The 15,922-nt window shown below is 44.7% G+C and overlaps 1 protein-coding gene across 3 annotated transcripts in view; it reads right to left on the reverse strand.

The window, feature by feature from the left end:
* ZSWIM8 (zinc finger SWIM-type containing 8) overlaps positions 1-15,922 on the reverse strand; it is a 2,353,271-nt gene that overhangs the window by 555,550 nt on the left and 1,781,799 nt on the right. For all 3 annotated transcript variants that reach the window (XM_078643224.1, XM_078643226.1, XM_078643225.1), the window contains one exon: positions 13,810-14,033. In XM_078643224.1, coding sequence (XP_078499350.1) covers positions 13,810-14,033 — 224 coding nt within the window. The remainder of the gene's footprint in view (positions 1-13,809; positions 14,034-15,922) is intronic.

Consider the following 15,922-nt stretch of genomic DNA (forward strand, 5'->3'; position numbering starts at 1 on the left):
CCTTCCACCCCTCTACGTGCCTTCATCTATCACCCCACTTCTAGGCCATGATATTGTCTCCACTTATTCCACACCTTCCGGAATTTTTTGGGACAGCCCCTAGCTTTGTATGTCACGCATTCTGCTGCCATATAGAGATCCAGCCCTCTCCTCCATTCCTCTATTTCGGGCCTCTCCGCCACCCCCCAGTATTTCGCAATGTCCCTTTTGGCCACTACTAGTGCCAGTACCAGGAAGGTGATCTGCGGGCGTGGCAGGTCTACCTCCGTCACCATTCCCAGTAGCGCCAGTTTCGGGTCCAGTGTTAGCTCTACCCCCAGTACCTCCCCCAATTCAGTGAAGATGTGAGACCAATATATTTGTATTTCTTCGCATGCGACCTACAACCGTTTTGAACAGGCCTTTTCCAACTTAGACGAACAAGATTGACAATCGGATAGGTTGGCTAGTGTCAATGGCCAAGAGGGAAATTTAATAGGGGAAAGTTCAGTCTATCGCCCGATAAATCCAGTAAGGGAGAAAACAGCACAGGAACCTACATTGATATACCCAGCAATCCTAGCCACTGATCACCCACAAACAGAGGGTAATTTGTGTCAAGCATCAGTTACCAATGCTAAAAAAAACTATGAGCCTCCCTAATCCAAAAAGGATAATAAATGATTTTGAGCTCAATATTCTGAGCTGGAACGTGGCAGGTCTCGAACCAAGATTAGCGGATACAGACTGGATGCATATACTGTCTGGTAAAGACATTATAATGTTCCAGGAGACATGGGCCACACATGAATTATACATAGAGACCATTGTTTTGGTCTCATAGCACCCAAACCCGACTTTGGCCGTGCATCTGGAGACTTATTCAGTGGGATCTGGATAGCCGCTGGAGAAAGCACTAGGGTGATACCAACTAATAGTCGAAATATACAGATATTGGAATACAAAAGACGGGTCCCCTTCTACTTGATTAATTTTTATCATAATGATTTTTATTCGGTTCCAAATAGGAATTTTATTGAGCTTTTTAAAGTTATATCAGATTTAGACCAACATCAAGGCACAGATGATGGTATTGGGATCCTCTTAGGGGGGGATTTCAATGCTAAAATTCCAAAGACATATAAGGATATGGACAAATCCCAAGCAGATCCAGCAGTGCGAAGAGGTTTAGAATTAGATAATTTTATTAGTGAAGACATCCTTAGTAATGCAATGGATTTGGTTCATACCCCTAGAAATCAGCAGGAACCAACTTTTAGAGGCAGGGATTGTTTCTCAACCGTTGATTATATTTTTATGTCTTCATGCCTAGTAGACCGTCTTATAACGGCCAAGGTACACGCAGCGGATTTTGGGGACCATAACCCGCTGACAGTGGTATTAAGATTAGGATCCCGCCCCGTGTATACCATCTTTCATGGGGCGAGAGATGTTACTCCCTAGACAGATAATTTAAGGTTGAAATGGAGGGGAGTAGATAGTGGTAGAATAGTTGAGACTGTGATAGAAGAACCAGATCTTGGCCGCGCCCCACTAACGGAAGCAGAGCGTGTGTCGACAGGTAGGCGTGGTAAGGCGGCGGGCGAGCGTGTGAGCTGTTCGGGAGCCGAGAGCGGAGAACAGAGAGCCAGGATCCCGCGGGGCTGTGAAGGCCACGGCCGGGGTGATCTGCCCCGTTATTGGCTTCGGGGTTCTGAGTGCTGAGGTCGGAGGTGGAGACGGAGCGGAGTGGGCACTCACCGTTAAGTCGGCGCAGACGGCTACTGAGCAATTGTGTCTGAGTCTGTGTTGGGGGTATGGGCTGAGAGGCGCTGCCTGCTGCTTCTTTTGTTGTTGCGGGATGCTCACTCTCTATCCCCCCCTCCATATTGCATTCCGTTGTTGCCTGGGGCCGCACGTTGTGAGTCCCACCACCGCGAGTCATCTTGCCCCTCCTGGCCTCACCTGTTAACCCCGGTGTTGCTCTCGCTCACTCCGGCACGCACCGGCTCGCTCGCCTCATTCTCCCTGCAGTCCTTGCTCGCCAGCTAGGTTGGCTGGCCATCATTCCTAGCTCTGGGGCTGCTCCCCCGCCTCCTCCCCCTGTGCCTGCCCAGACCTAGCCCAGCGGTGGCCAGCCCCGCTGCCCCCTCTGCCCATTTGGTGAGTCAGCCTGGTCGTGCTACCATAATTGTGCGGCCACTTGTTGACCCCCGGATAGGGCGTGAGGGGAGCGGTGTGTGAGGGCTGCTGCGGGTCAGTGTTCTGAGCGGGTTGGTACAGCTGAGCGGGGGATGCCTTTTGATCTAGCACTGGCACTCATTGTGGTGTGGGGGGTAAAGCTATGACACGCCACAGAAATTTCTATGCTCTCTATCCTTAAAGATAAGAGGAAACCAGTTCGCCAACCAGTCTGCTAACCAGTCTGCCAGCCAGCCTGCCAGCTTGCCAGCGAGTCAGCCAGCCAACCATCGACCCAGCCACTGATCGTTTGACAACCCCTTGTTCTTCCTTGGGGACAGGACAATTTAAAACCTTATCACCCCTGGCAGTGCTCCGTATTCGGAGTTCGCGTAGTACTAGTTCCATTTCTAGCAGCTGGAACCATGAGATCAGGAAAAGTAAGGAAGTTTGCAGCGGCTCCCAAACGGAGGAGATCTAAACAGCCTGTCCAGGAAGAGGAGCCCCACCTGGGCAGTCAAAAACCGCCTAGAACCCCGCAAGAAACAGCAAATGTGGTAAAACCACCATTGACCGACGGCAGTGACCCACACAAAGACAGTATTACGGACAGGTCAAAAGTTTTACAACCCTCGAGTTTGCTGAATTATTTTAAAAAAGATCCAACAATGAGCAATTCGTCATTTCAGCGGCAGCCCCAGCCTTCGGAGGCAATGAGGCTTAAAGCCTCGGTTTAACCAGCTGAACTAAGTGCTTCCTTCCGGCATCTGACATCTTCCCAACCTTGGCCATCTGAAATCAAAAAGTCGGCCCACACTCAGGAGTCTATTTCTTTGGATCATCACTCAGCGATCAGCCCAGGGACCATGGGGGCGATGCAACTCTTAATCAAAATCTTAATGTCAATCATCAAGTTCAGCCGCCACTGGGTCAGTTGCCCACATTTCCAACAGTGGCCATAGAAGTATCAGGCCAATTGCAACCCCAGTTGGTGGGCTCACAGCCCGAATTAAGCCCCCCCCTTGATTCAACACAGCCGCCAGAATCCCAACTAACACTCACTAAACAAAATTTGGTGGCGCTAATGGATCCCTTAAAGGTTTATCCTTGCCAACTAACCTACGCGCAAATCCACGGGCAAAGCACCAACGTATGCATACATAACAGTCGATTGCCTGACTCCCCTCAAAACATAACTACTCTAAAGGAGCAGTTAGCTGCGCAAAGCTCCGAGCATATCTCATTTTCCTCACCAGGAGCAATTATGATATCACCTCAAAAACAGCCAAAATCTCCTGACCCAAGTGAGCAGCTTTTAGCGGACTTATCAATCTTTTTTAAAAACACCCAAAACTTTCCCAATTCAACGCCTAATTCAACGCCTACTAAAAAACTTCACAAAGAAGAGCATATAGCAAGTAGTGTTTGGCCACAACTTCTTCAGACTTTTGATCAAACAGTCACTGCTCTCAATTACCATTCGGAAAAGCTGGAGGTCCAGGTTGACATTTTAAACACTCTAGCGCTATTTACGTCAGGGATTGACAGCAAACTTGATAAATTGAATAATTTAATATTAGGGGCGCAAGCATCCACAAAGCTCGTACAATCGGTTTGTTGGTGCTCCCCAATTATTGACTCTCTTTCTTCGCTTCCAGAGCTTCTATCTAGCATCATAAAGGAAGTTAAGTGTATGAAGGGAGGCAATCCACCTACAAAACCCAGCTTGCAATATCAAAATCAGTCTGCCCTGTCCCAACACCCCGCCAACTCTTGGCCCATCATAAACGAAGAAACTGAGTCATCCGATGGAACAGCTCCCTGCACAATCCAACACAATGGGCAGGTGAATAGCGGGCAATCACAAATCTTGCCAATAAGCGCTGTTCAAACTAAACCGACGATTGAAAACGGTGGGGCTCCGTGCGGGCGCATAGTTAGCCCGGCTATTCAGTCATAGGGCTGAAGGCTAGTTCAGTGTCTCTGAATGGGCCCATACTGGAAGAACCATCAGTCCTCCCTCCACCGTGCAGTAAGAGAGAACGTAAACGTCAACGAAAAAACAGAAAAAAAACTAGGGCACCCGTCTACACGGCCCACCTGAAGTTTTTTTCCCTCTTTGAGAAAACGGCAAATAACAGGTCCTTAAGTGAGACGGGTGCCCCATAACCCCGACGAATCCTCAAGAAGAAACAACAGGGTCCGCCATCCAACAGGGCGTGACGAGTGTCCCTGACTCAAGCGAACCAATCATGGAAATAGTAACAGATGAGCCCAGTACAGCTATAGAAATCCCAAGGATCGAAACCAACGAGGCTAATCCAATGAGACCGATGATGAAACAAGGAAAAATTAATCCAGTGTCGGCCCTAACCCCGCTTGAAGCGGACAACGCTACAACAAGAATGACTTATAAAAAAACAATTTACAATAAACATGTAAATTTGCCCAGCCTCACACAACAATCGCTGAAGACCTCCCATTGGCAGACGCACCAGAAGCACGAATCAGATGTAGGCCAGCTACCCAATGAAATAAACAAGTGCGAGTATGCGAATAAAAACGATACGCTACATCATCAGCTCCTACTGGTCCCAGAATACAAATCAAAGGGCCGCCAAGATACCCTCAATAGATCAAACATACTAAAATTAGTGGTGGGCATTCCGGGGCTTGAAGGGTTGGCCTCGGAGTACATTGAATCTATAGAGTTCCTCCCTCCCAGATGCACCCAACCGTCTGAGGTAACCTTGGTGTCATTTAAGTCGGCCAGCTGGGTGGGAGCCTTCCTGGACCACAAGGCCATCTTGCGAAACTGGGGTATCAGAGTTTATCCATACTCCATCCCTGGCTACCCTATCTCCTTGCTAACTCAATCGCCACTACTCCAACAAGCCGTGAGTACTAGACTGGCTGCAAATGTCAGACCATATTCGATCTTAAAAAATGCATCAGGACCATTAGATAATTGTAAAACTCTACAAACAGAGGTTCCTGATGCCGACTTTAGTCAAGGCTGGGGGTGGCTTACAGCGATTCGGTCAACTAAATGTACAGAATGAATTCCAGTGGTGGGGCTTTCGGTCACGATAAACAAACCTTTGGGCGTGCCAACCTGGTCAGCAGCTTTTCCAATTACAGACGAACACCAAGGGCATGCTACGTTCTCAATGTGCTCCTGGAACATCAGTGGGCTTCACCCAAAAATCGAGAACCAAGAAACCTTTTCTTTTCTATGTGAGCACACAGCAATAGCTCTGCAGGAAACCTGGGCAACTGACGGCCATCCTATTATTGGGTTTATTGAATTTTGGAATCCAGCCCTTAGGGATAGCCCCCCATGGACATGCTAAAGGTGGCCTGTCAACTTACATATCCACCAATTTAAAAGGCACAATTAAACAACTATCCATCAAAGAAGACTGGATATTAGGGGTTAAAATCAATCGGTGGCGAAATCTGCGTTCACTTTTTCTTTTAAATGTGTATATTAATCCAAGCTCTTGCACCAAAAAAGTCCATCTGGCCCGCCTAATAGAAATCATGAGCAATATAGCCGCTGAGCACCCAAATTCAGATTGTATCGCTACGGGGGACTTTAACATTAAGCTATTCCAGGGAAAAACAGCAGATACTGATGAGCCTTTTTTGTTCAACATCATTGAGGCCGTAATCCAAACTAGACCGCTTAATCAAGTCCATAGCCAACTGGGAGAGCTCTGCGTGTCGAGACTCTATAGTGCGGGCTACCTGGTAATGAATGGTAGGTCTGCAGGTGATACTCCGCCAAATTGGTCCTGGTCAAATGGTAGCAAATATTCCCACCTGGACTATACCATCCGCAACGCTGACCTGCTTTACTATCTAGACACCTTTAGTATTCTTCCACGTACCGAGAGTGACCACAGGCCCCAGGTTATCTCTTTCAACACAAGGCCAGGGACTCATAAATTAGCAACCCCAACCTGTCCGGGAATATACACCGAAAATCTAAAGCGCCTGAAGTGGAGCGACGACACCGGCCCTAAAATTCTACAAGTGTGCATGGATTTTATAAAAGGCGGTAACAATTTAGACGCCTCACCGATTGCTACATGGACGATGCTTTGCTCCCACCTGACCAGCAGTTTTCCAGCTAAAACGCAGGTTCATAGCCGAACCCAGTCTCGCAAGTTTGCAGCATCCTTAAAAACAAAAACGCTTAAAAAGGCAAGAAACAACGCGCTACGGCTACTCGTTAAACTCCCTGGGAACAGTGAAATCTTAAATACATATCACAGAACCCAAAAGGCTTTCAGGCTGGCGATCACCAAGGACAAGCGGACATATGAAAATCAATTCTGGTGCAAACTGGTATGGGAGAGTAAGAGTAAAAATTCAAGGAAATTCTGGGCCCTAATTAATCATTCAAACCCGAGTTTTTCAAGTTTTGAAACTGCAAATATTCAAGAAGCAGAATGGGTAATATACCTTATGGACCACTTTAAGGCACAAGTCCACCCAGATCCTGCAGGACACGGATCGCCAGGAGAAACGGGCACCGGTCTCGGAATTAAAGGGTGTACCCCCATTGAGCCAACACACCTGTCTGACGAGGCTTACCAGGTGCCCGAAGACAGGGCCATCATTGCAGTGACAAAGGCTAGACAAGACGGAGCACCCGGTCCCAACGGCCTCCCACAAAACCGGTTTAAATCGGACATAACCTTCTGGTCTGGATTGTTAACAAATCTTTTTAACTATGCATTGAGAACTGCAACAATCCCAGACTCGTGGCGGGGTGCAATTACTCACCCAATTTATAAATCAGGTTCGCGTGCTGTCCCCAATAACTACAGACTCATAGCCCTTTTGGATATTGAGGCGAAACACTACGCAGGGCTCCTTTTGGAGGACCTGAGTCATTGGGCAAACGATCACAATCGGGTGTCAATGAACCAAACTGGGTTCACTGCCAACTCGGGGACCATGACCAACCTATTAGTGGTGTCATCCATTGTCGACAAAGCCCTTTTTACATCTAGGTTTGTGTTTTGTTGCTTTGTTGACTTAAAAGCCGCTTTCGATAGGGTCCCTAGGGAGGCCCTATGGGAAAAGCTGAGGAAGTGGGGAATCCCTGATAAATTATTGAATGCAATTATCCAACTGCACTCACGTACCTGGGTTCTAGCGAAGTTAGGGTCCGGCACGCATCTCTCGCGAAAAATTTCAACAATGAGAGGCGTTAAGCAGGGATGCGTGCTGGCCCCTCTCCTTTTCAACTTGTTCATAGCTGACTTATCTAGTACCCTGGATGATGTAAATTGCCACCCGCCAAAGGTAGGAGGTACGGCATTAAGTAATCTTCTATATGCCGACGATCTGGTTCTGTTTAGCCTCACCAGGGTGGGGTTGCAAAGGCTTCTTGACACACTGCTGCAATATACGATCAAGAACCAATTAGAAGTCAATATGAAGAACACCCAGGTTGTCCCGTTTGGGAAGAAGCGATATGCCGGTGGCGGATGGTCATTTAATAACAATAGCCTCGCCACAGGCAAGTCGTATAAATATCTGGGGGTCCACCTAGACTCCAGGGGCAACCTTATAAAGCAGCGTAATGAGATTGCGGTCAAAGCAACGACGCTTGCGGTGTCATTGATTAAGCTTTCGAAAAACCTTTCAGGTCCCACTCTGTCACCCCTTCTGGAAGTCCTGAAAGCGAAAATTGGCCCTACCCTGTCGTATGGTATAGGGATATTCAAGGGCAAACTGAACACTGCTTTAAATCAGCACACGATTAAAATTTATAAAAAGTTTCTTCAGTTGCCATATTCTGCATCTCCTCCACAGATCAGATTAGAGATGGGGTTATTGAATTATGATGTTTCCAGTATTGGGGTATTTCTTAATCTTTGCCACAAATTAAGACAATCCAACCTAGGCACACTAGAGTCCCTAGTCTGGCAAGAAATAACTGAGAAAAATCCAGGAGGAACAATTGGCCGTCTTTTTAAGGATTATATCCAACAGATGTCAGCAGACGGCCTCTGGGCCCTCAATCCCAGTCAGCCTGCATTTAAGCTCGCAATCAAAAAATGTGTAAGAATGCGATCACTCATTACTGACAAAACACTGTTTTCAAAACGAAGTCACTCGTGGGCAGTTATTAATTCCTACAATCGGCTAATCCCTAACACTTACCTCTCCAGCCCTTATTCACTGTATTTAAAACGCAGTTTCATAACTATTAGAATGGGCGACTGGCGATTTTTGCAAAATGTACCCCCCTGGCGTCGCACGGAGGAGGACACAACTTGCAGAGGGTGCGGCGAAGTAGCAGAAACGCTACTGCATGTGGTTTGCATTTGCCCCGCCTTCGACCTCCAACGTAGGCTTAAGCTGAAGGAGGAATGGAATCGGCTGGGTGTTCGGACCTGTAGGCAAGCCATTATTGCGGCATTGAGCCCAGATAATACAGATCTAAACATAAGACTGACAAACTTGATCCAGCATGCATATCGCAATTTTAAACAAAAGTGGTCTGCCACTGCTTTTTCCCTACCTGTTTTAAATTAATTAACGCATTAACGCATTTTAAAAATCTCAAACCACTAGGCAATTAGTGATAAGAATAGTTTAAATAGTACCTTGCGAACATGGTTTGTTTTATGTATGTAATCACAGCCTAGGGGAGCAGTTTTAATAATTCTTGTAACGAGGAGACCGAGGAGATGATTATTTATATTCTCGCTGTCCAATTGACTGATTGTACTGTTTTTACTATTTGCAAATAATATGAACCGGAATTTCTCTTTTAAAGATATTTGTTTTATATCTAAATAAAGACTTTTTGATTTGAACACCAGTATTTAATTACTTCATGCTTGTCAACAGAAGGAAACTATTTGAGGACAATTGAAGATTTTACCAAATTATGCTCTGTAATCAGATCCCTCCTGTCAGTGCCACTGCATAAGGTTGACAAAGAACCACGATGGTTTGACCATAAATGTTCAGAAGCAAACAAGAATCTACGTAAGGCTCTAACCTCCAAACCTAGGTGTCCTATGGATGTAAGGACAGCAAGGAGGATGTATCAAATAACAATTAGAGAACGAAAGGCTACCTTACTGGGGGAGCACTGGGAAGCATTAGTTGACTCAGCAGGGGGAAAGAATGGAAATGTATTCTGGTCCGCCGTTAGGGACCTGCGTAACATGGGTCAACAATTGACACCAGTTAGCTGCACCATTTCCAGCGATTTTCATGGGAGAATCACTTCTCTAAAATATATGCCGCACCAACACAAAGCAAAGTCTGTTATGTGGAGGGACATCTCTGTTGCCTACAGATTACGCTGCCGGAGGTGGAAGTGGCAATTAAACAGAGCTTTGGTAATAAGGACCCTGGCCCTGATGGGCTGCCTATAGACATTATAAAGTGGAAACCGGAATTCTGGGCCCAGATTCTGTTGAATGTATTCAATAGTCTACCTGAGGCCCCATGCCGGATACTTGGACAACGAGTACTATCGTGACAGCATATAAAAAGGGGGATAGATCTGACCCGATCAATTACAAACCAATCTCAATGCTCGATAATACATTAAATATTTTGGGCCGAGTACTTTATAACAGGGTCTTGAAATGGACGGAAGAAAGTGGTATGTTGGACCCCTGCCAACTGGGCTTTAGAAGCAAGGTTGGCACGGTTGAACAATGTTTGAACCTTAACTTAGTTATTGGTAAATATAACATTGCTCGATCATCCCCTGTTTACTTAGCATTCATGGACCTATCGTCCGTGTTTGATTTAGTCAACAGGTCCAAACTCTGGTCCATTCTGCTGGATTATGGATTAGACAAATCTTTAGTACACTTCCTGGCATTTTTACACACTGATCTTAAAGCACAAGTCAGGATTGGCATGGGTGGGGAGGTTTCTGGTGCCATTAGGGTGGGAAGAGGGGTTAGACAGGGGTGCGTTTTAGCACCCCTGCTTTTAATTATTTATATTAATGGGCTGAGCAATTCCCTAAAACAGTCGACCTCAGATGTCCCGAAAATCAACTGAAAAATATTACCAGTACTCCTTTACGCAGACGATGCGGTCCTTATGGGCCGCACTCCGAATTCTCTTCGTACTTTGGTTAAAACCTTTGTACAGTACATGGACAGCCTGGATTTACGCTTGAACTTCAAAAATTCTTTTATTATGTCATGCGGGCCAGGGAAACGCCAGCTCAATTCTATTTAGTGGGGAATGATAGACTACATTTTACCTGTTCTTTTCCATACCTAGGGATGGTCTTTGCTGCGAATGACTTGTGGGCTGGGCATATGGCCCACTCCACGAGCAAGTTCTCAAAGGCCATCAACTCAATTCTTAGTCTCCCACGCCCGAGGAAGACAGGCGCTATTAAAGCTATTTTACATTTTTTTTAATTGCAATGTGTCCCAGTGGCCACATATGGGGCTGAGATATGGGGTCTGGCAAGAAATCGCTGCATCCAACAAGAAGAAAATTGTTTCTGTAGGAAACTCTTGGGTGTACCGATTTCCAATTCTGAGTATATTTGCCACAGGGAATTAAACTTGCATTTCATTTGTGATTATATTAGGACAAGACCAGCGTTATTTTGGCTTTCCGTTCGGGGGAACAAATCAGCCACCTTGACGCAAGAAATCATAAGTGACTGCCTCAAATGTGAAAAAGGAATGGATATTCCCTGGCTCTCAGGAGTTTACAAGAGTTTATGCAGTGTGGATAAAGGCTACCTCTTTCTAGAACCGACCAGAGTTGAGCCACCAGATAAGAATGAATTAAAAAAAGCACTATATGCACTTTATAACTTAGATAGGACTAATAAGGAATCTAAGAAATCTACAGTCTCGGCCTATATGGGTAAAGAGTTGTATAGGTACCCTTTACCACTATACCTCACTTTGCCAATGGCTAATTGGGAAAGAACCCTTTTGCTTCGTTTAAGGGCAGGGACTGTAAGATTCCTACTAAGCTTTCCCCTGGGCCACTGCTTAAACCCAGATTACAAACCATGCCCTTGTGATGGAGTGAGCACACAAAATGATTTGCATTTCTTCTTTTTCTGTAAATATGATTTAAAATATGTAAAATGGTTTTTAGCTCTGTTTTTTTAGAAAACACCGACCCCTCTCCCTGGGGGATTCTTATCAGATGTTGCTCTCCCTGGACACTGAGGAAATAGTTTTTCGCACCAGCACTTTCTTGAGACTTGTTACTCGAAAAAGGATGGACAATTCTTGATCTGCCATTTTATATCAATTGTTATAATTATCCACGGTCTAATTTGGAAATGTCAATCTGCGAAAGTTTTAAAAAGAAATTTTAGGGTATTTTTAAATGAGATTGCTTTTATGAATTTCTGAAATTCAAATAAAGATTTTGAATTGAATTGAATTGAATCTTTTTAAAGTCAAATGACCCATTTACTGGCCATTGGAAATCAGGATCCTTTTTCGTATATTTGTTCCACTGTGTACTATACATGATGGAAGAAATACTGTATTTAATGTACATATGCCTATTAGGTGTCCCCTCTGGGAGAGCCGGCTGACTTCTGTCTAAATCCACTTTGGTACCTCCAAGACAGCAACACAGCCTACGGAGTGTGCTGGAAACAGGCATGCTACCAAGTTTTTGTAAAATATGACTTTTCCAAAATATTCAAAAATAGAGAAAAATCTCCAAGTTTCCTGCCTTTATCTTTTGCAACGAATGAATCAAACAAACAAAACCAGAATCTTGGCCAAGCAAATCAAGAGTGCAGCATCAGCGACCTTACCAAACAAGAGTCTCCAACTTCCAACTGGCAAACTCTTGGTCGACCTAATGGTCACTGCAAAAATAACGCCAAAGGATACCTCAGTCGGGAATGACCACAACCTGGAGGGTCAAATCGAGAAAAACTGAAAAATCACTACAACTGCAAAGACAAAGGTCTCCTCATGCAGGACTTCTCCTCAGTAATATTCCACTCTTCCATCAAGACCACTCCTTTGGACGGCCGCGACTCCGATGAGGACCCACGTGTCGGGCGCCAAACTGTGGAAATGTGCTTTTTAATGCATACACCAGTGCAGGGTTCACCCTTCTCTGTCCACGGGTCCGTAGGCCAACAAAATAGAGATTGGCACTGAAGGTGGAATTCAAATAACAAGTTTATTAATCACTCATGAGTGGGACCACGTCCATACAACACCCTCAAGTGTTCCAGGTAGTAGTAACATTGAATACACAGACCATGGTGCTTATATACAGAGTTTGTTGCTGAGTAAGCATGTAGTTACAAATAGAAGGTACAAGCATACACAGGAATAACTACCGACGAACATGGGCAGATGGGAGATCACTTAGTCAGCAAAGTGGGAGGGCGGAGAGAACTGTTTACAACAGCAGAAAATAGTTGACAGTTACATCTTTAACCAGGTGCATTTTAGCAACTACAGGCCTTTGCTCAGCACATACATTGCTTTGCCCAGTACAGAAGGGGTTAACTAAAGTTGATGACACAAGCGGAATCAAAAGGCAAGCAACAGTGAAGACAGAAGAATTACATAGATAACAAAATGGATGCCACAAACAAGATGGCTTCAGCTTTATGCTAACAGAAATTACTTTCGATTTCCACAGTTACGGATATCCCGTCTGCCGTATTATGAGTTCCATTATGATCAATGGATAATAATGGAACTCGTAATATGGTGGACTGGATATCCGTCATGTTTGTGATGGAGTAACCCGTCTGCCAAAACTCGTAATCAGGCCCTTGTAGCAGAAGGTAGAGCACTGAGGAATGAAGTAGTTGAAGGAGGTTTTAATAAAGGTTTTGATGAACTGCATGAAGAGGTATTGTGAACACTGTATTGTACAAATATATCTACTGCTGATGGGAATTGATGGTGCCACTTTCAAGCCCACTTTACATAAAGCATTTCTTAATAATTGAATGTCTATTTCCTGCACTCAAACCGGAATAAAGCTAGGGAACAAAATTTAAGATAAAAGTTTGATTTTTGAAGCAGATTTACATTTGGGAAAAGAAGACTCATGCTGCAACTTATCAGGTTTAAGTAGCAAGTTCCACTAAATAATTCCCTTGCGGAAGAAGTACCGTCCAACTAGAGAGCCAGCAGGCAAGGACAGAGAATAAGCTTTTGACTGAGGGTGTGATATTTTACTTTTTATACAGATTGGGGCAGTTAGAGATACAATTATGCATCAGACAGAGGAGCTTGAATTCAATTCAGTTCTCAACTCTTAGTAAATGAAGATTTTCCTATTCTTTAAAAATATGTACTTGCTTTCTCATACCAGCAATTAAGTTCCTAGTTCACTGACGCTTACAGTTTATAGATTATTATCGCCCATAAGTAAACCGTGTTGGAGCAATCGAATATTAAAAGAAGCCATATGCAAATCCATAAGGTAAAACATCACTTAAAAAAAGAGAGAAATACAAATCCTCAAATGGAAATTGCTGGGTGTATAAAATGTTTTGGTATTCAGTATTCTTTTACCGTCCCAATATGATGACATAAAACATAGTGTACTGTCAAACAAAATGAACATTTAGACATTTCTTAGAATAACATTACGAACAATGTGTATGAATGATAAGTACTATACCTGCTCTTTACACTGCACTAGTGCTCTCTGTATTTCATTTGGGTTTAGTGCATGAGCATGTGGAAGGCAACTGAGTGCTAGTTCAGCTGCTGCTCGCACCATGTTAGAATCCCTGGCCCTTGAAGCCCTATCAGCCAAAGATGCTACCTCTGGAGGGGTAAGGTGTCCGTCCCAGCATTCCACTAGAATGTTCAATGCTGCACTACCAATCTCCATGGCTTGACCTGAAATAATAGAGAACAAAAGTAAAAGAGCTGAAAATACTGACTTAAGGATACTAGGTACATTAAAAGAGCACAAGATTCTAAAATATTGTAGAAACCAAGCAATCAAAATTTCAGAAGCTAAGAATTGACCAACTATTTCATCACAAAATTAGAAATTCTTTTATGGACTTATCATTTAGGAATGAACATCTACGTGCTACAGCAACAAAGAATAATAATAAGTACAGGCACCAAAACCCAATGAGCTAGTAGGTGTTGTATCAGATGGAATAAAAGACTTTGAAAAACAGATGAGTCTTTAATGTTTTCTCAAAAGATAACAGTTGTCCCCTTTGGATAACTGTGTTTTGGTAGCATCTTATAGTTTTAGTGTATCTTCAGTTTGTTGGTCAGGAGAGTTCCTACTCTCCATAGCTATTTTACTTGTAAATTGCACAATTCTTGAGATGGACTATTTAAAAATGTAAAATAAAAAAGCAACAGCTGATTCAAGTATCTCAGACCATCTGGCACGGCATGCCACATGTTCCTTATTATTACTATGAAAGATCTTCCTCCAACCTTCTTTCCCACAGATTTATAAGTGACCATCAGAAGTTTGCAAACTAATTTCAACAGCCTGTTGGGAAAATATGGAATGAAACCTTGTTTTAATAATCCATAAAAATGCCAAAATAAAACTTGTGGATAAGCATGTAAAACCGTTTTAAACCAGCGTAAAGCACTGCAAACGCCTTTGTATTATTGCTCATTAACAGACATTTTAAATCTACTGCTGACATTGGAGACTGAAGGACGTGCTGAGGAGAGATGGAGATGTGCTGACATCACATCACACGCTGAAATCGCGGAGCTGCCGAACGCTGGTGTCTCAAGGTTTTTGACTCCCGACCCTAGCCCTGATTTTCTTGACTGCATTTGGGGCACGGGGGTGCGGCGGGGTATGGCAGATCTCGGGCCTCGGAGTTGAGCTGGACCCAAGTCGCTGGAGTTTTGGAGTGAGCGTGCAGGCACGGGAAAGCTAGGCCAGTAGGCGTGGTGCAGCTTGCCCCTACGAGGTTCTGCCTGCCACAGCTGCACTATCTTTTGGCAAAGCGGTTGGACTGACGTTAAAAATTTTGAGAGGGGCGTGTGAGTGTTTAGTGATTGTTCTCTCTTATGGTGAACTCTGCTGTTGCGTAGGGAAGGTTTCTCGTTGCCAGCTTACTTCCAGTGGTCCCCGTTCGTCTGCAGCTTGCCCTTTCCCTCAGGACGGCAAACAATCTGACCCAAATCGACTAAAGCCCTAGCTACGCTTTGTGATTCCCCTTCCCTAAGGAGGTGAAGTGTGGTGAAACAGTGATACCAGAGACACTTGTGGGGTCTAGTGAGAACCACGGATAGCCAGTGGCTGTTTATGCTAAAGTGGAGGGGGTACATTGGGTGATTACAGTGCTAGTAGCCATGGGAGCGGAGGCGGCCATTCTAGCGAGTTGGTGCAGCTTGTGCCTTTTGGCCACGCCTGTGGCCCCATCTGAATACCCCCTTTTCCTCCTTTTCGTGTCTCCTGTGCTTCCCAGGGTCCCCAGCATTTTGGGTTCTGTATCAGGATGGGCTGGATTATAGAACAGCCAGTACCTGCTTCTACACAAGTGAATTGTTCGAGATTAGCGCCCCAATTGGGCTCCAAGTAAGATCTAGACAACATATCTGCCTGCTAAGCCCTGCTTACCTCACTAATCACAACTCACAGCATAAGTCGTGGAAATAAGTATAACTATCACAGGGCGTGTGTGGAGGTCCAGAGGGAAAAGGGTTTAAATGGAAATGGAAGCAGCTCCGATTGTCATAATTTGCGGGGTGTAGAAAAATGCACAGCAAAAGAGTGGATAGATGCTGAGTGAAAA

This window comes from Lissotriton helveticus, chromosome 5_1, assembly GCF_964261635.1.
Source record: "Lissotriton helveticus chromosome 5_1, aLisHel1.1, whole genome shotgun sequence".
NCBI classification, from domain to species: Eukaryota; Metazoa; Chordata; class Amphibia; order Caudata; family Salamandridae; genus Lissotriton; species Lissotriton helveticus.